At 49.6% G+C, this 27,811-nt stretch overlaps 1 protein-coding gene across 1 annotated transcript; it reads left to right on the top strand.

Annotated features, from left to right (window-relative positions):
- Window positions 1-201: 201 nt before the first annotated feature.
- Znf282 (zinc finger protein 282) lies at window positions 202-27,638 on the top strand. The gene is made up of 8 exons (XM_052720815.1): window positions 202-635; window positions 2,793-3,212; window positions 12,097-12,223; window positions 13,019-13,138; window positions 15,334-15,453; window positions 17,070-17,183; window positions 17,946-18,059; window positions 25,209-27,638. Exons 1-8 carry the CDS (start codon window positions 471-473, stop codon window positions 26,036-26,038), a joined length of 2,010 nt encoding a protein of 669 aa, XP_052576775.1. The 5' UTR covers window positions 202-470; the 3' UTR covers window positions 26,039-27,638.
- Window positions 27,639-27,811: the final 173 nt, after the last annotated feature.

A 27,811-nucleotide genomic window follows, 5' to 3' on the forward strand; every position in this document is an offset into this window, starting at 1 on the left:
AAAAGCCACCTTCTGCCTAAGCAGAATCTTGACACATAGTAGGTGTTCAGTAAATATTTCCATAAAATTTTCACAAGGGTGAGGCACCATTTTTCTCCCGGGATGGCCAATGCATTCGTAATAAGTCATAGAAATCAAGCCCATAGTCCAGGCCCGCGCATGGCTTGTGACATGAAGACCGACCCCCCCCCCCCCCAGACCTAGAGGCCGGGTTCGCCGCCACATCTCCTTTTTGGGGGGCGGCGGTGGCCCCCCAGCCTGGAGCGGCCCCCGGCCAGCCCTGCAGGCGGGCCGGAGCTCCAAGGCCATTGGCTGGCGCGCCGGCTGCGAGGGGCGGGGAGCGCCACCAAAGGGGACTGTTTGCTCCTACGGGCTGTAGATGGAGCTGTCCGGCCCCGGCAAGGGGGAAGGCGCCTGGAAAACGTTCTTCTTCTCCCTGGCCGGCCCGAGCGGGGAACAGCACTCCCAGGATGCAGTTTGTGTCAACACGGCCGCAGCCTCAGCAGCTGGGCATCCAGGGCCTGGGGCTGGACAGCGGGAGCTGGAGCTGGGCCCAGGCTCTGCCCCCGGAGGAGGTCTGCCACCAGGAGCCGGCGCTGCGTGCGGAAATGGCCGAGGGAATGCCGCCCATGCAGGTGGGTGCAGCGCCCGCGGGCGCCATGGCCGCGCCGCTGCCGTGGGGGCGGGGCGGGGCCGGGCCTCGGGGAGCCTCGCGGCTGCCGCGGTCCCGGGCGGCCGCCGGAGCGGGCCCGGCGCAGGCCCCGAGCGCCAGGCCCTTGCGCGCCGCCACGGAGCAGCTGCCCGGGCCGGTGCTGCCTGGGCCCAGGGCCCATGGGATGCAGGAACCAGGGCTGTGCTGCCCCGGACCTGGCGCGGCCGTGGCCGCTTCACTGAGCCGGGACCGGGGTTCCTCTTGGCGTCCGACCCGCCTGGGTTTGCGGCAGGCCTCTTCCCGACCCACAGAGGGAACGATTCTACCATGTTTACACTGTAGTCAGTTTAATAAAAGGGTTTACAGCTGTTTTATTACTGTCTTTCTCCGAGAATAAAGAGCAGCCCACTTTTCCTCTGTACAAGGGGTGAGCCAGGCAAGGGCCTGGGAGGGGACTTTGTCGCCTTGGTTTAGCAAACTTGGCTGCATATTGGAATCGCCTGAGCAGCTTAAGACAACTGACTACGCCCAAACCGCATCCCTGAGCGTTGTCTTGGGGTCCTGGGGGTGAGAGAGAAGGCTCCAGTTGTTTCTTTAGGCTCCGCAAGTGATCTCAGGGTGCCTAGGACTTAGCCGGCACGGCCTTGGGTATAAAACACAAGGGGAAGAGGATTCAGAGTGGCTACAGATCACTGTCTCACAGGGAAGGCTTTGAGTTGCCCCGGGACTGGACTCCACAGAAGGCCCCGGTGTCCCCACCTGACTCTCAGCCAGGACTTAGGACTTGACAAGTCAACCTGGAGTCACTGTGTTTGGTTTTGAGCAAACGGATCCGCAGCAGGTCTTCAAACCTGGTGAAATGCACCAGCCTCTGAGTTCCCGAACTTCCACTGCCACTCTTACCCCTTCTCTGGACAAGGCCCCAGTGAAGCCTCCATAAGCCCTGTGGATGGCACCGATGGCCATCCAGCCACCGGGACCCGGCAGGGGCTGCCGTTCCTGGGGCCCTGTTCTCTCTCCGTGTCAGAGAAGAATTCTTAGACACTGAGGGGTGGTCCTCTGGCTGTCACAGCTTCTCTGAATCTGAGAAAGTAGTTTGTATTATTGTCGAAGGCCTGTCGAGCTCACCTCACAGCTGTAGGATTCCACTTTTCCCAACGGCAGAAGCAGGGAAGACAGAAAGAGAAAGGGACGCTTCTCCCTGTCCCGTGTGGGACCAAGAGTCGTTGTCAGCCCGTGTTGTCATCCAGCACACCCTGGCCACCCTCTGCGCTCCTTTCTCTGCCATAGGGCTCAGCGCCCAGCCTGTACCTCCTGGAAAATAAAGAAGAAGGCTCTGGGCCATGGGGAGCCCCCTCGTCCGGAAGTAGAAAAGGGAGGGTAGAGCTTTCCCTTTTAGTCCTCATGGGACGGAAGAATGTCCCCTCTTCCTAATAAGCGATATTGCCTAGTAAACCTGTTTTTCTTTTTGCACAGTTATGAAAAAGTAGCTGTGTGTAGGATTTAACGACTTCTGGTAGGCTGTCTAGCCTAGGTGCTCGGCCTCCTCTGGCTGGTAGGCCTAGTAGGAGTAACAGGGGCTGCGTGTCTGCAAAGTGTTTGTGTTACCTGTGGCACCTGGAACCAGCTGGCGGTGCAGGGCGGTGCTCAAGAATGACCAGCTGCTTCTTTGTTCCCCATTTCGTCATCTGTAAAGCAGAGATAATCATTCTTGCCCTAACCTGCAAGAGAGATTGCTCAGAAGATTAACTTCAGACGAGTTACACGGAAATTCCTCCCTTGAAACAAAGAATGAGAGCCAAATGGCAGGTGTGTCATTCAGTGTGGCCCACGAGGAAATCGGCTGTTCTGTTCAGAGAAAGGTCTGTGACATGCTAGGCAGGAGGCCATGCCCTGGACATGCCAGGGACCAAGGCAGGTGAACTAGCAACCAGCCTGGCTCTCATAAGAAGGAAGTGGAAGAGTGGTTAGTGGGATGGATGGGTGGCTGCTCTAGCTATCACTGATGAGCACAGCCAGAGGTGGAGGCTGGGTAGAAGGAAGATATTCCATAGCATTTGATTGGTTACCCCCTTTTAGGCCACCTTCTCTCTCACACATGTTCTTATCCTGAGCTGTCCCCTTCTCCCTTTGTACCCAGGCTCAAGAATGGGACATGGATGCCAGGCGACCCATGCCTTTTCAGTTCCCGCCCTTCCCAGATAGGGCCCCTGTCTTTCCTGACCGCATGATGCGCGAACCCCAGCTGCCCACAGCAGAGATCTCACTCTGGACCGTGGTGGCTGCCATTCAGGCTGTAGAGAGGAAGGTGGACGCCCAGGCTAGCCAGCTGCTCAACCTGGAGGGACGCACAGGAACAGCGGAGAAGAAGCTTGCGGATTGCGAGAAGACAGCCGTGGAGTTTGGGAACCACATGGAGAGCAAGTGGGCCGTGCTGGGGACCCTGCTGCAGGAGTACGGGCTGCTGCAGCGGCGCCTGGAGAACCTGGAGAACCTGCTTCGCAACCGGAACTTCTGGGTCCTACGGCTGCCCCCGGGCAGCAAGGGGGAGGCCCCCAAGGTATGTGGTGAGACAGGGGCAGGGCTAGAGGTGAGGACCGACACAGGTGAACAAACCCTTGATTTTGCCTTGTCAAGCGTAGCAGATTTCACTGGTCCATGTTGTCTCGGTGGCTTTGGGAAGCCTGGCTATGCCTTTCGCTTGGTCCCGAGTGCAGAGCTGGCCCCATTCCCCATAATGACCCTATGTGCTTATATTTTAGAGGCTTTGATCTTGCTCCAGCTGCCCTGAGTCGTTTAGCTGTCTGTAGAACTATGGTTCTTACTGCTTGGTTTTATTCACGTGACAGTGTATGTGCTTGTCTGACCTGGAGAAAGGCTCAAAGCCATGCAGCCTAAAATCGTTTTTGAGTTATGATCACTGATTTCAGGTGGGCCCTTCTGGAATTTATAGAGTTCTGTTCTATTCCCGTTTCCACCCTCCTCTTGGTTCATCAACCACTGCATTCCCAAGTCGATGGCCCTGTTGTGTATTTCTCAGAGAATGGAGGCTTCCAAAGCTGGGTATGGTGGCTCACACCGGGAATCTAAGCACTAGAGGAGCTGAGGCAGTAGGATTGCCATGTGTTCGAGGGCAGTTTGAGCTACATGGTGAGTTCTAGGCCAGCCCAGGTCTATAGAGTGAGACACTTTCTCAATAAAACAAAAACAAGGCTGGAGAGATGGCTCAATGGTTAAGAGCACTGGCTGTTCTTCCAGAGGACCTGAGTTCAATTCCCAGCACCCAGGTCAAGTGGCTCACAACTATCTCTAACTCCAGTTCCTGGGGATCCAGTGGGGATCCAGTGTCCTTCCTGGTTACCAGCATTCATTCGTGGAACACACACACTTAAAAAATGAATAAATTAAAAAACAAAGCAAAACAGGGCTGGCAATGGGTTGGTAAAGGCACTCGCAGCTAAGGCTGATGATTTAAGTTTGATCCAGGGGACCTAGACAGAAGAAGTGTAGACAAATTTCTAAATGGTCTTATTAAATAAAAAACATGGAGTCAGGTACAGGGGTTAAAGCCTGAGAGATCAGAGGAATAGGAACAGCCACAAGCTAACCTCGCCTCACCAACACCTCAGCTTCCAAAAGCGCCTTACTTCCTGTCTACCCACGCCTATATGCCTTGCTGTTCTGCTGTCTGATTTGCTCTCTCTGCCCAGCTACATCACTTCCTCTTCCTGCCCAGCTCTGTCACTTCCTGTCTGTCTGTACAGACCTTCAGACCTCCATGGTTAACTAGTGTTGGAATTTAGGGCATGTGCCACCACATCTGGCTCTGTTTCCAGTGTGGCCTTGAACTCACAGAGATCCAGACAGATCCCTGCTTGCCAAATGGTAGGATTAAAGGCATGTGCTACCATTGCCTGACTTCTTCGTTTACTTATAAATAGCTGTTTTTTTCCTCTGATCTCCAGGCAAGCTTTATTTATTAAAGCACAAATAAAATATCACCACATTTCAGCACAAGTAAAATATCACCACATAGGAGGAGAGAACTGACTCCCATAAGTTGTCCTGTTACATGCGTGCTCATGCAAGGAAATGCAGCAAACAAACAAAAAAGATGCTTCCATAAATAGAAGTATAGAAGTTCATTCCTTGGTCTGTCATCTTGGTGTACATGGATTCTGCCTCCACCTGCCTCTGTGGCTCTGTGTCCACCCCTACCCTTCCTTCTACATCATCAGCTGTCTCCTCTATCTTAAAATCATCTTCACCATCATGCGAACACTGTACTCCTATTTGGACCCTACACCTCCTTCTGCCTCATTCTCCTTCTCCTTATCATCAGAAAAATACCTTGAAAGAGTTCTCTGTATTTGTTACATCCAATACCTCCCTACCATTTTATTACAGGCTCTTCAAATATGTACCAAAGCAGATAGAACATTGTGATGGCCCCCTGAGTGTCCATCATGAGCTTCAGCATTCAAACTCTCGGCTGAGCTTGGTTTTTCTACTCATTTCCCAACTCATGTTTTATTTTGAAGCTAATCCTAGGCATCAGTGATTTTATTTATACCGGCCATCGTGGTGCGTGCATTTAACCCCAGCCTCTGTGGGGCAGAGGCAGGCAAATCTCTGTGAGTAGGAGATCAATCTAGTCTCCATAGTGAGTTCTAGGTCAGCCAGGGCTACAAAGTGAGACCCTGTCTTTCATCATCATCATCTTCATCATCATCATCATCATCATCATCATCTTACTCATAAATATTTCAGTATTCACTCTAAAATGTAAGGACTCGTTTTAGAGTATGACAAATTCCATATTACCCTGCCTCCATCACCTCCACCTCGATGTTCAGATTTTCAGTGGATTCTTTTTCTCCATTTCTTTGTTTGAATCAAAATTTTAAGAGTCATACATGATTGGATGACAGTTTTCAGGACTTGGGTCTCTCTTTGTAGTGTGGGTTCTGGGGTTGAACTGCTTGTGAGGCATACTTTTTTTTTTTCTTTTCCAAGACAGGGTTTCTCTGTGTAACAGCGCTTGCTGTCCTGGAACTGCTCTATAGACCAGGCTGGCCTCAAACTCACAGAGATCCTCCTGCCTCTGCCTCCCAAGTGCTGGGATTAAAGGGGTGCGCTACCACCAGGCATGAGGCACAAATTTTTATCTGCTAAGTCATGTTGCTGGCCTAGGACTTTTTGAAATCTGTAGGCTCTTCCTTCATTTCTTATCCTTCCATGTACTCCATGTAGTGGAGGGACTGGGCTGTCTGGGTCCTTTGTTCTCATTGAACAGGTTCATCTGTTCTCAGTATTCCAGTACATTGGTAACTGGATAACTCTCTCCACAACCAACTCCAATCAGACTTTTTATCCCCTTTCTCTCCTGTTGGTCTTCCTAAGACCTTCATTATGTCCTCAGTATAAGACCATTAGTCCGGTCTCTGTCATCATCCTCTTAATCCCATTACCAGTAGCAGGTGGCTGCTCCTTCCTTGAAACATCTTTCATGTGGCTTCTAGGATGCCTCTCTGTCTTCATTCTCTGTCTCGCTAGCTACTGGTCCTCAGTCTGCCTTGCTGGCTTGGCTTCCTCTTTTCATCTTCTGAGTGTTTGTGGAGTGGTCCTGGCTCAGTATCAGCATTGGTGCTCATTCGTACCCCTTCACTCATAACTTCATCTGGACCATGGTTTTAACTGCAGTCTATTTGCTTGTGACTCTCAGATGCACCCTTTCCCATATATCCCACTCATATTTTCTTCTTGGATGTCAGATTCACATTTCTTCCTGTTAACTCAGCATCCTGGATTTAATATGACCAGACTAAACTGTGGGTCTTTTGCCTGAAGCCTGTTTTGTCCAAAGTCACCCTCATCTTTGCTGGTGATAGTTCCATCCTTTCAGCCTTCAGATCAAAGCCCTAGGATGCTGCTCAGCTGCTGTCTTTCTCACATTCCTCCTCTGGTACACCTCCATAGTCTGACCGGGCCCGTCACCTGCTTTAAGCCAGTCTCGTTTTACCTTTTAATTGTCTCAATCTCTTGACCCATCTCCTGTTCTCCATCCTTGTTTAAGTCCCATACTACAGTATATTCCTAAAAGAATAGCCACAGTGATCCCATTCACATACCTCATTCATGGGCTAAAGCTGTGGCTCACCTGGTAGAGTGCTTGCCTAACATGCACGGACTGATCCCTAGCACCTCATAAACTCCGGCATGGCAGCACATGCCTGTAATCACAGCACTTGGAGGTGGAAGCAGGAGGGTCTGAATTGGAGGATCATCCTAGGCTACACAGCAAATTCAAGGTCACCCCAGGGATATATGAGACCCTGTCTTTAAAAAAAAAAAGTGTCATACTATACCCATCTAATGGCTTCTCATCTTTTTCTTTTTTAAATGTAGTTTACATGCAATCTTTGGCTTCATTTTTTAAATTACATTTAATTTAGGGGGATGAAGGGTATGTACCACAGCATGTCTGTGGAGATCAGAGGACAACCTGTCGGAGATGATTCTGACCTTCTACATTGTGGGTCCCAGGGATGGAACTCAGGTTGTCAGGGTTGCTGGCAGGTGCCTCCACACACAGCCATCAAACCTGTCCCTGGCTTCCCATCTCATTCCAAATAAACATCCAAGTTTGCTACCTTCTTGACCTCATCCCCACCACACTCCCTCTTGCCTAGTACCTGCCAGACGTCTGGCCTCCTGCTGTTCTCCAGCATCATAAGATGTTCCTACCACAGGGACATTCCTCCAGGAAGCTCCTTCTCTGATTATCTGCTTCTCTAGTCAGTCCCCCAATTCCACTGGAGTTTGCTTAGCTGTTACTTAATCAGTGTGCCCTTCCATGGTCACCTGATTACCAAGGAATCAAGCCCCAAGTGAGTGTGGTAGCACATGTCTGGAATACCAGCATTTGGAAAGCAGGAAGATTTTGAGTTTGCAGCCAGCCTGGGATATGTATTGAGTTCAAAGCCAACAAGACCCTGTCCAAATGGACAAATAAGCAACAGCGAGTACCAAGTTCTTCCTGAGTCTTGAATATTTACTTTTTTTTTCTTTTGGTTAGCTTTCCCTACTCAGAATGTAAATTATTGGTTCATGACTGTGCCTTGTGTTTATAGTGGCAATCAGCTTAGAGATGGCATGTGGAACACATTTACTTAGTCTTTCACTGAAGAGCTCAGAGCTCCTGGGAAGGGACCATGTCTCAGTATGTCTTTGTATCCAATGGGACGCCCAGTCTATTGACATTACCAGAAGAGCTGCCCGACATCTGTGTATCTAGGCTGTAAGAAATTGAGTTGTAATAGCCCTAAGTGGATCTTGCGTCAACTGTGATTTTTGTATATATTGCCTGAGTAGCATGATCAGCATCCAGTCACATGTGTCCCTTTGCTTTTGTCTGTACTGTGTGCCTTAACATGTGCAGTATCCTTACCTCCTGCCACTTGTTCTGATGGTTGGATGAAGCGGTAGGAGTCTCACGTTGCCCCGTGCCATTGCATGATAACGGAATCAGCAGGCCTGGGTTTGCATTCACTGTGCTGCCTGCTGCCTTTCCTCCTATTGGGCAAGTGTATTTTTGTTGTCTCTGAGCCTCTTCAGTTTCTCCTTAAAGACCTGTAAGTAGTGAAGCAAATTCCTAGTTGGTCCCTTTGAGCTTCATTTATAACATGAAGATGACATTGTAATTGCTTTTTGGAGTTACGAGAAGTCATTGATTTTGTTTATGGGAAAACACTATGTAGTCATTGTTAGTTATTTGTTGACAGGCAGCAAATGACCCCAAAATGGTAGCCTAAAAAATAAATCATCTGATAGTTTCTGTGAGTGAGGAATCAGGAACAGCTTGGGTGGTTCTACTCAGTCAGTCCTGTGAGGTGTCAGTGTGGCCTTTGACTGGTAATGCTGTCATTTGAAGGTTGACTACAACTCCCTTACCTGGTTGATTGGACCTCCTCAAGACTGCTTGAACCTACTTATAACATAGAAGCTACCTCCCTGTTTCCTAGAACGAGGGGTTCAAAGGGAGAGACTAGGATGGGTGTTGTGTATTCTATGCTATACAGTTTTACTTCATTTGCTAGAAGTGAGTTACTAAATCCTGCCTGCACTCAGGAGATGGAGAATTAGGCTCTTCCAACTTGAAGGGTGTAAAAATGTTTATTGAGATAGCTCAGTCAGTAACATGCTTGCCAGACAAGCATAAAGACCTGAGTTTGATTCCCAGAACCCATGAAAAATAGCCAGGCATGTTGGTGTATGCTTGGAATCACATGCTAGTGAGGTAGAGACAGAAGGATCCTGTGGGCTTGATGGCCAGCTAGTCTAGCCTAATTGATGAGCTCCAAGCCATTGAAAGCCTGTCACAAAGGAGGTGGATACCCAGACATAACACGTATACCCATATGTGAATCTGCACACACACATGAACACATATGCACAAAAAGAAATCACAGGCGTGTTTTATAACCACTACAACTCTAGAGTTCCAGGAGAGTGTTCATGAATGTTGCTTACCACAGTTAATGGCTCACTGTATGTTCTTGGGTGTTCAAGATGCATTCTCTTTATCTGTTAGGTCTAGGAAGGATATTCTCTCTGACCCTTTAGGCTTATCGTGTCTCCTGATGGATTCCTAACTAATTCATGGGTAGTCTTTCCTGTCTGAAGCTGGTCTGCAGACTCCCTTCTATCTCAGACCATGTCTTAGATTTCTATATTCTGCCACCATGAAGCTTTTAAAGAGGGATGTCTGTTTCCAACTGTTTAGAAATTATTCTGAAATTTTTACTCTCCAAAGCAATGGTAAAATAAAGTGAAGAATCAGCTGTACTGCAGATGGCGAACACACCTTGGATATATTTAGTGTTAGGTACTCACAGGTGATTGAAGAAGTGACTTAGAAGACTGTAGAACTTTGAAGGGGACAAGGGAAGCCATCCTCAGAGAGGTAACAGTTACAATAAAAACAATGGAAAGGAAAAAAAAAAACAATGGAAAGGAGAAGAAACAGCAAAGGATAACAGCAGAGCTTCGTCTAAGGAGATGAAGGAGAAACAGCAGAGCGGACAGGAACCAGCTGAGTGACAGGCGACACAGTCACAGGACCCCAAAAGGAAGCTCCAGAACGGTGGTCTGGCCTAGCAAAGGGAGAATTTAGCAGCAAGTCATGGGTGAATTTCAGGATATAGTTCGGTTTTAGAGAATAGATGTTAGATTTTAGGGAGCTAAAATGTATATGGATTTTGAAAAAGAAAAAAAAACAAAAAGACTTTTCTTAGGATATCCCAAGTAAAGAGCAGGAGCAGAGTGAACTGAGATAGCAGAGATCCGCCTGCCTCTGCCTCCCGAGTGCTGGGATTAAAGGCGTGCGCCACCACCGCCCGGCTGGGTTTTATATATATATATATATATATATATATATATATATATATTTTATGTATGTATCTATGTATCTACCAATCATTTATTTACTTATTTTGTGTGTCTCCCCCCCCCCCCCCGTAACACAGGTGTCGAGGCAGGAATAAGTTCTCTCCCTCCACCATGTGGGTTTGGGGAATCAAACTGAAGTCGTCATACTTGGTGGCAAGTGTCCTTACCCACTAAGCCATCTTCCAGTCTGAGTGAATGACGATTTTTCTTAGGTTGAAATGACCCTCAGGAGAAAGAGCCAGTGAGAGGGAGAAACCAGAGATGTGAAAGAGTCAACACTGTTTGGATTAACTTTTGCGGATGGGAGGCGGAGGAGAAACATAGAATGGATATGGCAGGTTTGACTTAGCAAGAAGAAAAGGGCAAAGAAGGAGCTCCCTAACACCAGCCCGGGGTCAGGGAGAGGTGGGAGAAGATGCCGGGAGGCCAGACAGGGCTTGGGGAGTGAGGTTTGCAGTAAACTCCCTGGGGAACATGACAAGGTGTCAACAGGAGGTCAACACAGGGCTTCCAAAGCAGCCCTGGGGCAGCTGGCATGAGCAGATGTTGATTGCAGAATTCCTTGGTTTCATCTAGCAACTGGGAAATAAAATGGAGAAAGGGGGTTGCATGTTTCCCCAGATTGGTAGGAGTTCTTGTTCTAATTCTAGTGATGGACAGGGAGCTGTGGCCCCTGCACACAGTTGTGCATATCACACCTGCATGGGGTCCCCTGCAGTTTCATGCACCTGCTTGTGGACTGGCAGGCCTCGCACCCAGCAGCTTTGCACCTGGCCCTGCTGGCTCTTCGTCATTCACACCAGCGTCCCACTCAGCCAGCTTTGTCCCTGAATATGCAGGCATGTAGGGCTGGGTGGATTTCAGAGTGAGAGTCCGAAGCTGGTTCAGTAGGGATGTGAGAGGGGTAGCGGGGAAGCCTGTGTGGTCAGAGAGGGAAGTTCTGGGATTAGTTAATGGAAGTGAAACAACTTGGTTCAGAGCGAGGCAGTGCTGGTGGAGGCTGAAATGAGTATGGACGAGGCTCCCGGTCAGAATGAAACAGCAGCTCTCTACAACAGATCAGAGTACCGGGACTGACAGTGACTGACTGATCGTAGCCACAGCTACAGCAGGACTTCCTCATAAGACAGTGCAGCATCCTGGAGCTGAGGCACATGCCTTTGTCCGTTTGGGTGACAAGATTTAACTTTGGGGGGCTGGAAAGATGGCTCAGTGGTTAAGAGCACTGCCTGTTCTTCTAGAGGGCCCAGGTTTGATTCCCAGCACCCAAGTGGAGACTCACAACCACTGTAACTCTAGTTCCAGAGGATCTAGCCCCTCACCTGGCCTCTGCAAGCCTATGGTGTACAGACATTCGTGCAGACAAAACACTCATAAAGTAAAAATGATTAAATCTTGAAAAAAAAATTAACTGTGTACACACAGGTGATCCGACCTGAAATACAGGTTTTGTTACTCAGTTTTACAGTTCTTGGCTTCCTGATTCCCACACCTGGTATCTCTCATATCCCTGTTACCCTGAACTCCCAAAGACGCACACTGACTATGGCTTTGCCTTCAGTGTCTAATTGTCTGAAATAGCAAAGGACAGGCGTAAGTACTTAAAAACAGAAAAGAGAGCCCAGAGATGGCTCAGCAGGTAGGGGCTCCTGCTACTGAGACTGACAACCTGGATCCTGGTGGAATATGAGAACCAGCTCCTGCAAGTTGTCCTCTGACCTCTGCATGTGTGCCATTACGTAGATGCTTTTACACGCATGACAGTACACAGTAAATAAATAAAAGGGCAGCACTGACAGCATTGCTGTTGGCTACCTAGGAAGGCCAGCTCCAGGGGATTCTGCATCCATAGGACTGAATGGATGGGACCCGGGATGTAGAAATTGGGGTGCTGGGAACAGAGGCCACGCTCTGAGATAGGTTGGCTCTGTGGCCCCAGGAGAGGGGGTTGAGGTACAGCAGCAGGCTGCTTACTAAAACCCTTGTTGGCCCAGGTCCCAGTGACCTTCGTGGACATTGCTGTCTACTTCTCTGAGGATGAGTGGAAGAACTTGGACGAATGGCAGAAGGAGCTCTACAGCAATCTGGTGAAGGAGAACTACAAGACCCTCATGTCCCTGGGTAAGGCTACCAACCCTCTGCCGGCGAGAGCGCTGCTCAGGGCTTCAAGATGTAAAGGTGTTGCTGAAAGTTTTCCTGTGTCCCGCCTGGTCCGCAGCCACTCAGACCCAAATAAACACACAGAGGCTTATATTAATTAAAACCGCTTGGCCATTAGCTCAGGCTTGTTACTGACTAGCTCTTACACTTAAACTCAGTCCATTTCTGTTAATCCATATGTTGCCACATGTTCCGTGGCTTTACCTGTGTATCATTACATGCTGCTCCCTGGACGACGGGTTGGCGTCTTCTGATGCAGCCTTCCTCTTCCCAGAATTCTCCTTGTTTGCTTCTCCCACCTATACTTCCTGCCTGGCTACTGGCCAATCAGCGTTTTATTAAACCAGTGTACAAAAGCAATATCCCATAGCATAAAGGAGCCTAATGGAGAGGAATACGGATCTTTTTATGATAAGATGAAAATTAATAGGCTGACAGCTGAGCCTGTCACTGTGGTAGTATATGTGACACTACTGTTACTCTAGAATACCATAAAATAGCAAGCTTATACCTCCTTGTGTTGTATCCTAGCAGCCTGGGGTCAGTCACGGGCTGTGTGCTCTTGACTTTTGGAAACCAGTTCTTTCTACATTAGAAGCCTCGGATCCTGTTGGCTTGCTGTCAGGGTTCCTTCCTTACTTAATGACTACCATGCTGAGGAACATTGGTACCAGAGAGCCCGGCTGCATCACCTCAATCTGAATTCACTAGTCAACTTCACATAACCCTCTTTCCCGCTTTCTCTCCATCTCACAGACACGGATGGCCCGGTGTCCAAGCCTGATGCTCCAGTCCAGGCAGAACCCAGGGAAGAGCCTTGTGTGTGGGAGCAGCAGCATCCTGAAGAGAGAGAAATCCCAGTGGCTGCAGACACAGGTAATGGCTGTTGAGCTCGGGGTGGGAATAAGGAGGAGCAGGAGAGGAGAGCTGGGCACCCTGCACTCACACAAGGAGTCGACTCTGTGTGGGTCAGGAGAGAACAGCTCTTAATGCTCCTGGGACCCACTGCTGCCACAATTGTAATATGATCACAGGTCATGCCCTCAGGTCCTAAAACCATACCATACTTATCGGCCTTTGATAGCTCTGAACTTACAGCCAGGGAAGAGACGGGACATGGTATACACCTTTAATCCTAATGCTCAAGAGGCGTAAGAGGCAAGTTGATTTCTGTGAGTATGAGGCTAGCCTGGTCTATGTAGAGAATTCAAGGCCAGCAAGGGTAGCATATTGAGACCCTATCTCAAAAAATAAAATCCAAGTAAGGAAGGGCTTGAGCTGAGACACCTCCCAGACATGATGGGGTGCATGAGGTCTTAGGTCTAGGAACAGCTAAAGGGCCCGGGCCCAGGCTCAGGGAAACTGACAGATGCGGTGGAAGTCTGCATGAGAAGTGTGGTTCTGCCTGGCCAGTTGTTCACTGCCTGGGTGTAATCCATACATCATAGCCCATTCTTGCTTTGATACACACACCTCCCAACTCACCCCAGGTCTCTTCCCTCACCCATAAAGAAACCATTAGTCCTAAGAATATCATAGTTGGCAGCTTTTACTGGGATGGAAGACACTAGGGTCTAGCCTAAGCTCTGCCTTGGAGGACTTTCCTGGGTCCCTCTGCTTCCTGAACAGTGTTGGGCAAGGTGTGGAGTAATGCTGTACTGGTGTCTTCTGCTTCACTTATGAACTCACACCCATTGTCTCTCGCCCCCCCCCCCCGCCCCCCCACTGTCTTTTAATAATATTTTCATGGGAATGTCCAGCACTATCCTTTCTCCTTTTAGATCTTTAGTTTTATTATAGTTTATTGGTCATAAAATTCTCCCTTTTAAATTATTAACTTGGGGCTAGAGAGATGGCTCAGTGGTTAAGAGCTCTGGCTGCGCTTCCAGAGGTCCTGGGTTCTATTCCCAGCACCCACATGGTGGCTCACATCTATAGTGGGATCCGATGCCCTCTTCTGGTATAAAGGCATACATGCAGATTGAGACTCCCCCACACCATTCGCGGCTACTCCCCATTTCCCTTTCCTGCAGTCCCAGCAAGGTAGGCCTGCCTCTGTCTCTGTGGATTTCACATGATAGATGTTTCATTTCAGTGCCTTTCCCAAGCTTCATCAAGCACCGCAGATATTCTTTGGCAGCTGTGGTTACAGATTCTAATATTGTATGGCAGATTTTTACATTTTGGGCCCTGTGAACTCAGCAGTTTCACTGAGTTATCAAACTATGAGTCACAAAACAAAGCCAGGACCACTGCCCCCACTTTAGATGAAATGGGCAGACTGAAATTCAGAGAGGTTTCATGGAGCAGGATGGTGGTGGAGTCGAAACCAGGGTCACCCTCTTTAGGTCCTCACCCAGTCTCTCCTGTTGCCTAAGCTGTCTTCCACCAAGAGCTATTACATTGTCCTACAACGCTCCAGAAGAAAATGCCCTGTTGGTCACAAAGCATATTCTGTGAAAAATATAGGTTGTTGGCTTTCATGCTTAAGGATACTTTGTATTCACCCAGCATCAGGATTTGGTTGTGCCTCTGCCCAGCCTGATTGCTCCATAGAGCAATATGTTTGTGTCTGGCCACTAGTGTAAAACAAAAAAACAAGGGTAAGTGACTTCTGCACAAACGTGCTCCATGTTCTGGTCAGCCCCACCAGTTATATGCTACGCCGTCTCCAAAGCTTCTCCTTGGCTTCTCATACTTCATGCTGCTGTTAGCCTAGTCTTTCTTCTTTGAGACATGGTCTTACTCTGAGCCTAACCTGGATTAGAACTCATTATGTAGCTCAAACTGACCTCCAACTCCTGGTGATCCTCCTGCCTCAGCCTCTTGACTGCCAGGATTGCATCCATGAGCCATCATCATATCCTTTTTCTTATCCCTTTTTCTTGAATATTCTCACTTCTCTGCTGCTGGGACTTTCTGCTCCACAGGGTCCCACATGACTCCAGCAGGGAGCCAAGATTCTTGTACTGTCCCCTGGGAGTGCCGACAACCATGAGTCTGACCGCGGGACATCTCGGTGACCAACATACTGGTAGAAGGTTCTCAGAAGTGTGATTCTCTCTCCCCAGGAACAGAACCCCTGGTGCCTGCACAGGACATGTCCTCCCAGGTGAAGCGAGAGGAAGCCTTGTGTGCCCGGGCCCAGAGGGGCCTGGAAGAAAGAGCCATCCCCACAGAATCCATCACTGGTAAGTGAGCCAAATCGCCGCTTGGCCCAGGAGTGGTGAGGCGAGCGATGGTCTGAGGCCCCGGAGGGTGTCAGGCTGCAGGGCCATGCTAGCAAAGGAAGAGCTATGAGTGCAGAGCTGGGCTGAGACAAGGCTCCTGCAGAGCACAGACTCGGTGTTCAGCACTGAGGGTCTAGAGCCACATTCAGCTTTGCTTGTTTGGTTTTTTTCTCCGTTGCCTAGTAAGTTTCCGATTGTCCCTCTGTCCCTATAAAAACAGCTTAGTACAAGCACTTTATTGGGCTCTGTGGGTGGCAGAAGATAAAAGCCATAAGATCTGTTCCTGGACCCAAAGATACATTACACAAATATTTATGGGCTGCCACTTCCAGGCCAGGCACCCCGTTGCTGCGTGCCATGGGGAGCTGCTCCTCCATGGTGTTTTAGCTGGGCTGTATTTAGATGAGAATCTGCTGTGGCAGGTGTGTGCATGAGGCCCAGTTCTCCAATGGTTTGTGTGTGTGCAGTGAGATCATGTACATGTACATATGGAGAGGGATTTGTTTAACTGGCTAATGTAGTGGCTGACAGATCCAAAATTTGCTAGCAAGTAGGCTAACCGGATGGGATCTGGGAAGACTGGTGTTGCAGCTCCATTCACAAGATTATCTGCTGACAGAATCCCTTCTTCCCTGGGTTGGCCATCTTTTTTATTAAGACCTTCACCAGGTTGGATGAGGCCCATCCCCATTATAGTGGATCATCTGCTTTATTTAGTCTACTGACTTAAATGTTAATCTCACCTGAAAAAACAAATACCTTCATAATAAAATCCAGAATGATGTTTGACCAGATATCTGAGTATTGTTGCCAAGTTGACACTAAAAGTAGCTACCATATGCTACTAGGGAATGCTCCATCCCTCCTCCAGGAAAGCCTGAGACACACAGGCAAGTGATAGCAGCTGAAGGGCAGGATCTGTGCCTTCTCACTGGTTGTCAATGGGTTCCTTAAATGTATCAAGTCTCTAGAAACCATTAAGAGATAAAAAAAAAAAAAAATGGCTATGTAAAGGATAAATTGGGTTTAAGAAAAGAAAGAAAGAAAAAAATTTTTGATACAGAGACTAATGTAGCCAAGGCTAGCCTCAAACTTCCTATGTAGTCAGGGGTGACCCTGAACTTCTGATCCTCCTGCCTCCACCTTCCAAGTGTGGGGGTTACAGGTGTTAAATACCAGTTAGTAGCCTGTGAAAAAAGATGTTTGTCTTAGAAAAGTTCCATTCAGATACTGATGAAAGGCTTCCTGGGGAGGGCTGTATTCCTGGAAAGTGCCTGCATGAGGTCCCCTTCTGTGGAGGTCATAGCACCAGAGGAGAGAACTCATCCTGGTTAGTTAAGTCTCTGGAGACATTCTATATCCTGTTCACTGCCCTGGGACATCCACTGACCTTCAGCCACAGCTCCATTCATTATGGCCAGAGTGGGTGCAACCTTTAGTTAATTGGGATAATTTATTTATTCTTATCCTTGACTTTTAGGGAAAACAAATAATTGCATGAAATCAGAGTCACTACAAACACAGACTGGTGGGAATTCCCTCCTCTCTAATACCTTTGCCTTTGTTCTCCTGAGTAGACTCCCCAATCTCCGCCCAGGACCTCTTGTCCCGGATTAAGCAAGAGGAACAGCAGTGTGTGTGGGACCAGCAGGACTTGGCAGAGAGAGATATTCCCACAGATCCCAACTCAGGTGAGAGAGATGTCAGAGTGAATTACTGAATTTGGCATTCATTGTGTCCATGGAACTGATACAAAAATTACCTTAGCATTGCTTTTTGAAGATTCAAAACAAAAGTCTTCTAAAAGCTATGTGTATTTATGTATCAAAGAGCAAGTATTTTCTCAAATTTCTTTTCCTTTTTTTTTTTCCCAGTACCTATTTTATTTTTACTTATTTGTATGTGGGTGCCTACAGAGGCCAGATTCCCTGGGGCTTGAGTACAGAAAGTTATGAGCTGCCATGTGGGTGCTGGGAACTGAACTTGGGTCCTCTGCAAGAGCAGCAAGTGCTCTTAATCACAGGGCCATCCCTCCAGTCCCTTTCTGGAATTTCATTTGTATCTCCCCTGAAAATTTGGGGAGGTTCCAGCTGTTTAGGGAAACTCACCCCTCTGGGCTGGGGATGGTTTATGTGAGTTTGTAGAGCGGGGAGGTCTCATTCTACCCTCTGTATCTGGGAGAGAGGATGGCAAATTGAGCCTAGGAGTCCATTGAGGGGACCAGGCAGATGGAAGCACAGTCCCCTCAGAGTCCCCAGGTCTTGCCATGGGCTTGTCAGTGGCTGCTGCTTCTGCACTACTGGTCAGACCAGCCAGCTGTGACTCTTCCGGCCTTCAAAGCTGAGCTTCCCTCCAGCATAGCCTGGCCTCGTAGTCTCTCTGGAGTTCAGTGGATAGTGGATGCTCAGAGAAAATGAATGAAGTCTTAAGATTGCCTTTTTTCCTGACAACAGAATCTCTCATCTCAGCACATGACATTTTGTCCTGGATCAAGCAGGAAGAGCAGCCGTATCCATGGGGCCCACGTGACTCAATGGAAGGAGAGCTTGGACTAGACTCCGGCCCAAGTGAGTAATATGTGCCTCTTCTAGAAGCCTGGGGTCCTTGGTTCAGAGCAGCTGAAGCCTGCAGTAGAGCTGCTTTCCTCAGTCTACTCCCTTGTAAGGTGATTTTGCTGGTCACAGCCTTTTAGAGTCTGGGGGAACTGTCACTGGATGGGAGAGGTGTGAGTCCTCGTTTGAAGTGAATTTAGAGCAGTCTTGTTTGCAACCTCTTGGCAAACTAGGATGATGTAGGGAGAACCAGAAGATTGGCCACGGCATTGGAAGAAATGACAGCAGCAGCCACCTCAGTAGCCCCTAGCCACCATTTCTAGATTTGGCATTTTTAATTTACTTAAATTTTATGTTTTAGAGTGTTTTGGGCAAAGGCTCATGTAGCCAAGGATGGCCTTGGACTCCAGGTTCTCCTGTTTCCACCTCTTCAGTGCTGGGATTGTAGGCCTTTGACCACAAACCTGGTTTTATGTGGTTCTGGGGATCAAACCCACGGCTTTAAACATACTAGGGCAGGCACTCTAACAACGGAGGCACATTCCTGGCCTTTAGGTCCGGCCTGGAGGCATAGGAAGTAGCTCAGCAGGTATTGCCAGGAAGGTCTGCTCAGCCCTTGTCCTTGGCCCCACCGCTCCTTTCTCCAGGTGGGCCTGAAGGAGCCTTTCCTTGGGTCTGTGCAGGCGTGGCAACAGACCTGGGAAAACCCCCAGAAAACTTGCTATGCTTTGCAAAGGGCTATTTCCTACTTTAGTTTGGATATGATAACTCACAGAACATTTTGAGTCAGGGTATTTTATTTGGGGGACATCTTTGAGCCCTAGAATTTGGGAGGCAATGCCCAAAGTTGCAGAGGCGTGAGGATCTAGAAATGTTTGTCCCCTCGGTTACTACAGCCTTTTTGCAAGGCTTCTCTCCTTCTCCTGGAGGGAACCTGCCTCCTGCTTATTAACACTAGAATTTGGAACCAGCATCTCACCTGTGCTCCTTTGGGGTTAAGACGGCTCTAGTACAGCAGATCTTTGCTGTCCAGCACCCTCAGCAAGTGGCTCCCAATCCCTTGTAATTCCAGCTCCAGAGGCTCTATCACCTTAGCCTCCATGGGCATTGCACTCATGTGTACACACCCACACACAGATACAAATAAGTAAAATGAGATCTCTAAAACCTTTGGATTGATTTATTTTAGTTTATGTGTATAGTGTTGTCCACATGTATGTCTATGTACCATTTAAATGTGGATGTCATTGGATCCCCTGGAGCTGGAGTTATAGACAATTGTGAGCTACCAGGTGGGTGCTGGGAATTGACTTTGGGTCCTCTGCAAGAGCAGGTGTTCTTAACCACCGAGGCATCTCTTCAGCCCCATAGATAAATCTTTTTTTTGTTTAATGGCAGCCTTAGTACAGTGGTTTCCAGGAAGAGCTAGATGGACTAGATGGATGCTTTGGAAGATGTGGTGTTATGTGTAAGAATCTTCTGGAAAGGGATTGGCAGGAAAGAGGGTGGCAGAGGCAGAGGGTAAGATGCAGGGACAGGTACTAGCTGGCCGGCCAGCCTCCTTCCCAAGTCCTAGCCATGCACAAGAGAGAGTGCACGCACAGGGTGTCCTTGTTGGACTCAAGGTCAGACTTCAGCCCAGCTGGATGTGGTATTTCAGTGAAAGAGGCTCCTTATTTTATGTATTAAGTGTGAATTGAGACTGTAGGGAAAGATTGGAAATTTAGTTCGCTAAAAACTACTGTGAGTGAGACTCTATTAGGCAGGTTTGGGTAGAATTTTGGAGTCCATTGGCTACTATTTGCTTCCAGAGGAAGCTGAGTTAGGCGCTCTCTACCCAGATGCCCTGTGTTTTGAAGGCACTCATGAAATTTCCATGTTAACCACTGCCTTGGGTCAAAACAGCGGGCCCCACCTTTTCTAGTTTCTGTGTATTGAACAGTAATTTACTAGTGCCTACTCAGTGCTCTGCGGTGTTGTAAATACAAAGGACAGGCGGGGAAGGAAGACCTTTTCCTCTGTGGGAAGGAGAAGGGCAATAAACAGGCCAACAAGCAATCACATTAAGTAAAGGCAGAGTGTGGCCAGTGTGTCAAGATGCCAGATCAGGAAGAAGAGAGCAAGCAGGAGGGCTTAGGGCAAAAGAACCAGGAGAAGCCTCCTGGGAAAGGGATAGCTGAATGTGCTCTAGACCCCCGAAAAGAGGAGACACGGGCCTATCTGGAATAGTACACTAGAGGGAAGTGCAAGGACAAGGCCAGGGAGGCTTTAGGAGCTTTTAGGAGCTGGGGCAGTGGGTAGAGCTCCTATATCGTGTGTGTGTGTGTGTGTGTGTGTGTGTGTGTGTGTGTGTGTGTGTGTGTGTGGTGTGTGTGTGTGTGTGTGTGTGTGTGTGTGTGTGTGTGTGTGTGTTCAAAGAACAATTTGTTGGAGTCAGTTCTCTCCTTCCACCATGTGGGTTCTAGAGATCACACTCAGGTCATCAGGCAAGAATTGAGTGCCTTTTCCTACTAAGCTATCATGCCAGCCCTGGACTGTATTCTAATAAGGAAGGAGCCTAGCAGAGGGAGTTCAATAGGGTAATGTAATAAGATCTAATTGCCTTACTCTCAAGTGTGCCTGGCCATTTTTTTCTTTTATGTGTTGGATTGTTTTATCTGCATGCATGTATGTGCACTGTATGTATGTTTGGTGCCTGAGGCCAGAAGATGGTATTGCATCCTCTGGAACTGGCATTATGGACAGTTGTAAGCTGCCATGGAGGGGCCATGCTGGGAATTGAACCCAGATCCTCTTCAACAGTCCTGTCCAGCCCCCTGGTTTCCATTTTTACAAGGTCAGTTCAGAAATGGGAATGGTGGGTTTAGAGCTAGATGGGAAGCTGAGGAAATGTTTGTAAGTTGGTAAGTTTGCAATAAGCCAAGTGAAGTCAGAGTAGGCACAGTAGCAGTACTCGTGGAGAGAAGGGACATGTGTGAAGGAGCCATTAGGAATGCTTCAGTGCATGGCAGGACGGTTTGCTGAAATGCTCAGCCTGGGGAACAGGCAAGTAGCCATGGAAACAGAGTGTTCTGCATTTGACTATTCATACCTTAGGCGACTTTCAAGTAGTGAGCTGAGTAGATGAGTATAGGAGTCTGGAGTTCAAGAGAAAGTTTAGAGCTGAGTAGGTTGAATGACTTCAGACACCATCGACCTGGTGGAGTCTAACATGGCACTCACTTCAGATACGAGTATCCAGTTTGTGAGGCTCAGGCCACCTCTACCTAGGGCTCCAAATTCTGGGATTCCTGCTGCCTCTCAAGTTCAAACACATGCTAGAATTCCCTGCAAAATTCAAGGATGCGCTGTGTTTAGAGTTGCAGTTTTATTTTAGCCAATTGATTCAAATCAGAACCAGCAGAAGGAAGATGTCTGGATAGGTCTGGGTGGGTCCTTTCCCAGTGGAGTCAGGATATTCCATGCTTCCAACACATTGATATGTGGCAGTATGCAGAGTACTGCCACCCAGTGAAGCTTCCCTAAGCTTCAGTGTCCAGAGTTTGACTGTGACTGACTGACTGAATCAACGCCATGAGATCCAACTCATTCTCTTTCATCCCCTCCCTCGAAGTTGAGTGACAAATCCCAACTTTAATTTTGAGTTGATCTTTCTGGCATGGCCAGCCCCATCCTGAGTCATCTTATTAGTGACAACTGTCTGGGGTACACACTGAGCCCATTAACGTACTCCATCAGTGCCCACTTGGAGCAATAAGGACACTTCTGTTAATAATTTAGAAACCTCCAAGGACTTAGAGGCTACATTCCCAGGACCAGGATCAAAGAATCAAATAATTACATTAGTTGTTTCAAGGCTTGTGGGCTGTGTGAGCCCTTAAACCACACAGACGACAGTGAAGGCAAGAAATCTCAGTAGAGACCAAAACATGGCCTCACTGAGGCTAGGAAGAAAATAATCTCTTGGATGGAAGGGAGAGAAAAGTTATGTCAGTCTCCCAAGAGAGAGTGAATATGCTTGGCAGGGAAGAGGCTATTGGATTATTCACGACCCTGAGGCTGGAGATTATTCATGACCTTCACAAAAGCTGTTTCTAGCTGGTGTGGTGGCGCACACCTTTAGTCCCAGCACTTGGGAGGCAGAGGCAGGTGAATCTCTGTGAGTTCAAAGCCAGTCAGGGCTACAGAGTGAGACCTTTGTCTTAAAAACAAAAAACAAAAAAACAGCTGGGGATGTAGTTCAGTGGTGGAATGCTTGCCCAGCATGTGTAAGGTCCTGAATTCAAACCTGAGCAGGCAGGGAGGGTTGATGAAGTGGTAAGAGCAAATGTGAGTGGCTCTGACTCCTGGTAATATATGGCTATATTAAAGAACAGGGAAATGAGCGGAGGTGGCAGGTGGGGCAGGGCACATGGGATCTGGGATAATTTTTTCCTTTATTTTATGTGAATGAGTTTTTGCCTGGATATATGTCTTTGCACATGTGTGTATGTACCCAAGGAGGTTAGAAGGGGTCATCAGATTCTTTGGGACTAGAGTTACAGATGGTTGTGAGAAGCCTTGTGGGTGCTGGAAACCTAACACAGGCCCTCTAGCAGGACAGCAAGTGCTCTTAATCACTGAGACATCTATCCAGCTCCAATACCTAGACTCTTAACCCCTTTAGAGCCCTGATTTCAACTACCTTGAGGGATAAAAAAGTTTATTCTTCTCTGTAACTAGAGCAGGCAGTTCAGGGTCAGGCTTACTTGATTTGAGGACCCAACTATGTTTTTGAGGAACTAGGTTCTTTCCGCCTCGTTCAGTGGCCACCATTGGCATGGTACCAACTTTGGGCTGATGTCAACATCCCATCAGCTATTCCAAGCATCACATACAGACTTGATGAGAAGAGGAAAGTATTCTGTTCCTACAAACTCTAAAGCAATGTTTCTCAACTTGTGGGTCACCACTCCTTCTAGGGGCTGGAGTAATCCTTTCACAGGGGTCTCCTAAGACCATCAGAAAACACAGATACGTAACAGTAGCAAAATTACAGTAATGAAGTAGCAGCGAAAATAATTTTATAGTTGGGGGTCGCCACAACATGAGGGGCTGTGTTAAAGGGTCACAGCGTTAGGAAGGTTGAGAAGCACTGCTCTAAAGGATAAGGAACCTTCCAGAAGTCTCCCAGGAAACTTCTCACACCTACTTACAGATCTCAGTCTCTTGCTTGTATCTGAATCTTCACTAGCAGTAACTAGAAAGTGGAAGCGCCCATGCGTGTGCAGGAGGAGACACAGCTGGAAGAGGAGGGGGGTGTGGTAGCACAGATGCAGGGTGGGAACGCAGAAGTCACTGAAGGCAAGAGCCAGGGCACTGGGCTGTGGGAAGGGCCCTCAGGACAGGTGTGCGGTTTCTTCAGCTCATGCAAGTGCCTGAGAGAAGCTGGGAGATTGGGGTTCTCTAGGCAACCGAACTGAGGAGGATCAAAAGCCACCAGGGTGTTGGCTGCTGAGCAACTGCACTGCTAGACCCTGAGTGCTGGACGGGGACAGAAAGCAAAGACTGGGCGGCAGGCAGGACAGACCGTGGAGAAAGTGGACTTCTGCTCCTGCCGAGATTCCAGAATTATCGGGGTGGGGTTGTAGGTGGGTTCCCCAGGAAGTACCTCTGGGAATTAATGAGCATATGAAAGGAGTGAAGAAACAGGCCTTGGTGGAGAAGCAGCAAACCCACATTGTAGCCAGTCCCACACAGTGCTGTGGAGCCAGGATAGTGCATTTGAGCATCCGGCATACAGGTGAGAATGCATTTGGCTTTTGCTCCTGGCCACTCCTATAGAAATATTGGTCAGGGTTGACTAGGCCCGAAGGGAGGGTGGCCTGGCCTGTGTAAGGTGGTGTTTAGGAACTGGCTTTGGATGCCAGTGAGTCAAGGATGGGGTACAAGCATGGCAGTTGTAACCTGAGAAGCTGCCTCCATTTGACCGTGCTCCCAAATGGGAGTACCGAGGAGCAAAAGGGGTGGATAAAAATTCACCTTCTTCACCGTCTGAATGGGGGTCAGGTCCTGGGTGGGGACCCATAACACGGTATGATAGAAAAGGAGGCATAAGACTCCTAAATATAGGGAATTGAGATCATTGTTCTGACACAAAGAGCCTGGACTCTGCCCATTGCACCCCTTCACACACACACACACACACACACACACACACACACACACACACACACACACACTGATACCCAGAGCAGTGGTGAGCTTTGGGACTTTTGGCCTGGAGATGCTGGGGTGCAAGGGAAAGACACTATTGCCTGGGTAGAAGCAGTTTCCTGAGCCATGCTGTGAAATGACACCATAGTTTTGTCAGAGGCCAGGTCCCCTTAAATCCTGACAGGACTCACACCATCCTGGTCACCCAACTTGCTTTTTCAGGCCTGGTGCCCTAATTGCACATCCTTCTGAGGTTTGGGCCTGAGCTCACTGTGCTCCATTCTGGTAAACCTCTAGAGGGTTTTCACCTAGGGCAAATTCTCACCTTCCCATTGAGAGAATCTCCAAAGATAAATTAGCATTGTCCCTCAGACTACAGCTAAGTCTTTTTTTTCCCTCAAGACCGGTTTTCTCTGTGTAACAGCTCTGGCTGTACTGGACTCACTCTGTAGGCCAGGCTGGCCTCAAACTCACAGAGATCCTCCTGCCTCTGCCTCCCGAGTGCTGGGATTAAAGGCGCCACCACACCCAACTCAGTCTATCTTTACAAAATTTTAAATATGGGGGGGGGGGTTGGAGAGGGGGTGTTGCCTGCTTGTATGTCTAAGCTCCCTGTGCGTGTCTGGTGTCTGTGGAGGCCAGAAGAGGGCATCAGATCCCGCCTCCCTAGAACTGGAGTTAGACAGTTGTGAGCTGCATTGTGGATGCTGGGAATCCAATCCAGATCTTGAGGAAGAGCTGGCACTCTAGACCCCTGAACAGGCTACCTTTGAAGTTGACTTCTGGGTAGCAGAAGTATCTGGAGGGCTTTCCTATCCCTAATCCTAATGCACAGGGGCTTTGGTGAGCATTCGGGCTCAGCTTATCAGAGAAAGCGAGGCCCTGAGGATCCAGCCCCGCTCTAGGACACTGTGGGCTCCTGAAGAAGAGCACTATCAGTGTGTCACTTCTGTCTCTCCCCGCCTCCAGGTGACAGCCTTTTGCTGGTGAAGAATCCAACCCCAGCTTCTGCGCAGCCCCAACCCCAGCCTCACCAGCAGAGCCTGCCCGCCTTGGCGGTGCCGGAGAACCCTGGAGGCCCCGGGAGCCGCAGCCTGCTGGAGGACGGCTTCCCCGCGCTTCCCGGGGAGCGCAGTACAGGAGGCGAGACTCAGCCCAGCGGGGAAGGCAGCGCGGGAGGTGGTGGCGGCGGCGGTGGCGGCAGCGGCGGCGGCGGCGGCGGCACTGGTGCGGGTAGTGGCAGCGGTACGGGTGCAAGTGCGGGCAATGGCTGCGGCAGCTGCTGCCCGGGAGGCCTGCGGCGGAGCCTCCTGGCTCACGGCGCGCGCAGCAAGCCCTACTCTTGCCTGGAGTGTGGCAAGACCTTCGGCGTGCGCAAGAGCCTCATCATCCACCACCGCAGCCACACCAAGGAACGGCCCTACGAGTGCGCCGAGTGCGAGAAGAGCTTCAACTGCCACTCCGGCCTCATCCGCCACCAGATGACACACCGTGGCGAGCGGCCCTACAAATGCTCCGAGTGCGAGAAGACCTACAGCCGCAAGGAGCACCTGCAGAACCACCAGCGGCTGCACACGGGTGAGCGGCCCTTCCAGTGCGCGCTCTGTGGCAAGAGCTTCATCCGCAAGCAGAACCTGCTAAAGCACCAGCGCATCCACACGGGCGAGCGGCCCTACACGTGTGGCGAGTGTGGCAAGAGCTTCCGCTACAAGGAGTCACTCAAGGACCACCTGCGCGTGCACAACGGCCCTGGCCTGGGGGCCCCGCGGCCGCTCCAGGTGCCGCCAGAGCGAGACTAGGGTTGGGCTGGAGGGCGGGGAGGACCGGACTGAAGTTGGGGCGGGCCAGGGTTCCTGAGGACCAACCCTCCTGCCCCACGGTTCTCAGCGCACCTCCCCGCCCTCTCCCCACCTCCTGCTGGAAATCGGCACAGGAATTGCACTCCAGACAGGGTATTCCAAAGGGTGGACCGGGGTACCCCAGTACTGTCCAACCCTCGTGGACAGTCCAGCTCATCTCATAGGGTGGACCCAGTGGCCAGGGAAGGTTCCAGAGGGACAGCAAGGCGGTAGGAATCGTTTGGACACGCCTCGAACTTCCTAGTGTGTCCACTGGCCGCTGGGGCCACAGATTCTGATCAGGGAAAGTGACCAGGGAGTCTCAAAACCCTTCTGAAATAAGGAAATACGATCCATCCTAAGGTGAGGAGACGCCCTGAAAAAGAAAGAAAGATGCAATGGGAAACTGAGGGGTGCGCTAAGGGTGACATTCTCATGACAACACTGCCTCGCGCTCTAACAGCGCTTTGTACTTTTTTAAAAAGTGTTTTCTATCCGTTATCTATTTACACCCTTAGCTTATCCCTTCGAGATAGGTGGGGTAGGATATTCCCGATGTGGTAAGTGAGGAAAGTGAGACCCAGTGAGATAGTTGTTGAGCAAGACCACATGAGAACAGTGTGGCCGAGCCGCACCGGGCTCTAGCCCAGTGCCGTGTCCCCAGCGCACACACTGCCTACCTCTGTCGGTCTCAGACCGCTCTCACCTGGCCTTCCTGGTCTCTTTCCTCTCTCCCTTCCCTCCTCGGATCCCCCAAATTCTCTCAGAAGCAACAGGGGCCAGCTCCTGGGGTTACTGGGAATGGGGAACTGATTGGCTATAAAATGTCTAGGCTTGTTCTTGGGAAGGCCCTTTCTTCCTTGACGCGAGCCTGGGCCCCCAGCCTGTCTTTCCCAATTCTGATCATTCAGTCAGGTGCAGCAGCAGCTTTTCACTGCACAGTTAAGGCCAGGCCCTCCAGAGGCAGCTGGTGCCCTGGGTCAGACCTCACCCTGATGATTTACTCCAGCTTCCCAGGGCACAGGGTGAGGAAAGACCGGCTGCCAGAGTAGCCACCAAGGAATAAGACTCTGCCCAAGAGGGCTGGGCAAGTGGGTGCTAGAGCCTGAGCTCTCTCCTGCCCTGGGCATCCCAGTTGGTGCTATCTGTTAACTGATTGTGCTCATGGACATGGACACAGACCTACTATGCTCTGACCCTGCAGGCGCCTTGGGAAGCGCCCAAAGGACTCCTTTTCATGTTGGTGCATCGCTCCATGGCTCCCAGCACCGCAGCCGCCGGGGGCCAGTCTCCATTTCAGCATCTTGCATGGCCAGGCACTGGGGTGGGGTGGCGTGCCCCAGGACCCTTGTTTGTGTCAAAAATGGCTTTCCTGCTCCTCTTGTGGATCCTGTTTCTCTCCCAGCTAGGGAGCGTGGCGGGTGCCAGCATTTCATGGCACCACCTTTGTGAGCGCTCTGCTTCTGTCCTTCTGCTCATCTGCGCTGCTCCGCTTTCCTCAGACCCCTTTTTGCCGTGCAAAGGGAATTCTTGAAATTAAATAAAAGGTATCCAGATTGCAGACTGCATGTTCCCAACGCTGGGGGGTCCTCCAGCATGGCATCCTACAGCAGACCTCAATGAACTGCAACCCAATAAGCTGGGATTTCTTCACTAAGCTTTTTGGAGGAGGCTGATCTTAGGAAAACAAGTTATCTTGAAATATGTGCAAGGGAGGGTTCAGTGGAGTTCTGG

This window comes from Peromyscus californicus, unplaced genomic scaffold (assembly GCF_007827085.1).
Source record: "Peromyscus californicus insignis strain IS unplaced genomic scaffold, ASM782708v3 Scaffold_6__1_contigs__length_162567912, whole genome shotgun sequence".
NCBI lineage: Eukaryota > Metazoa > Chordata > Mammalia > Rodentia > Cricetidae > Peromyscus > Peromyscus californicus.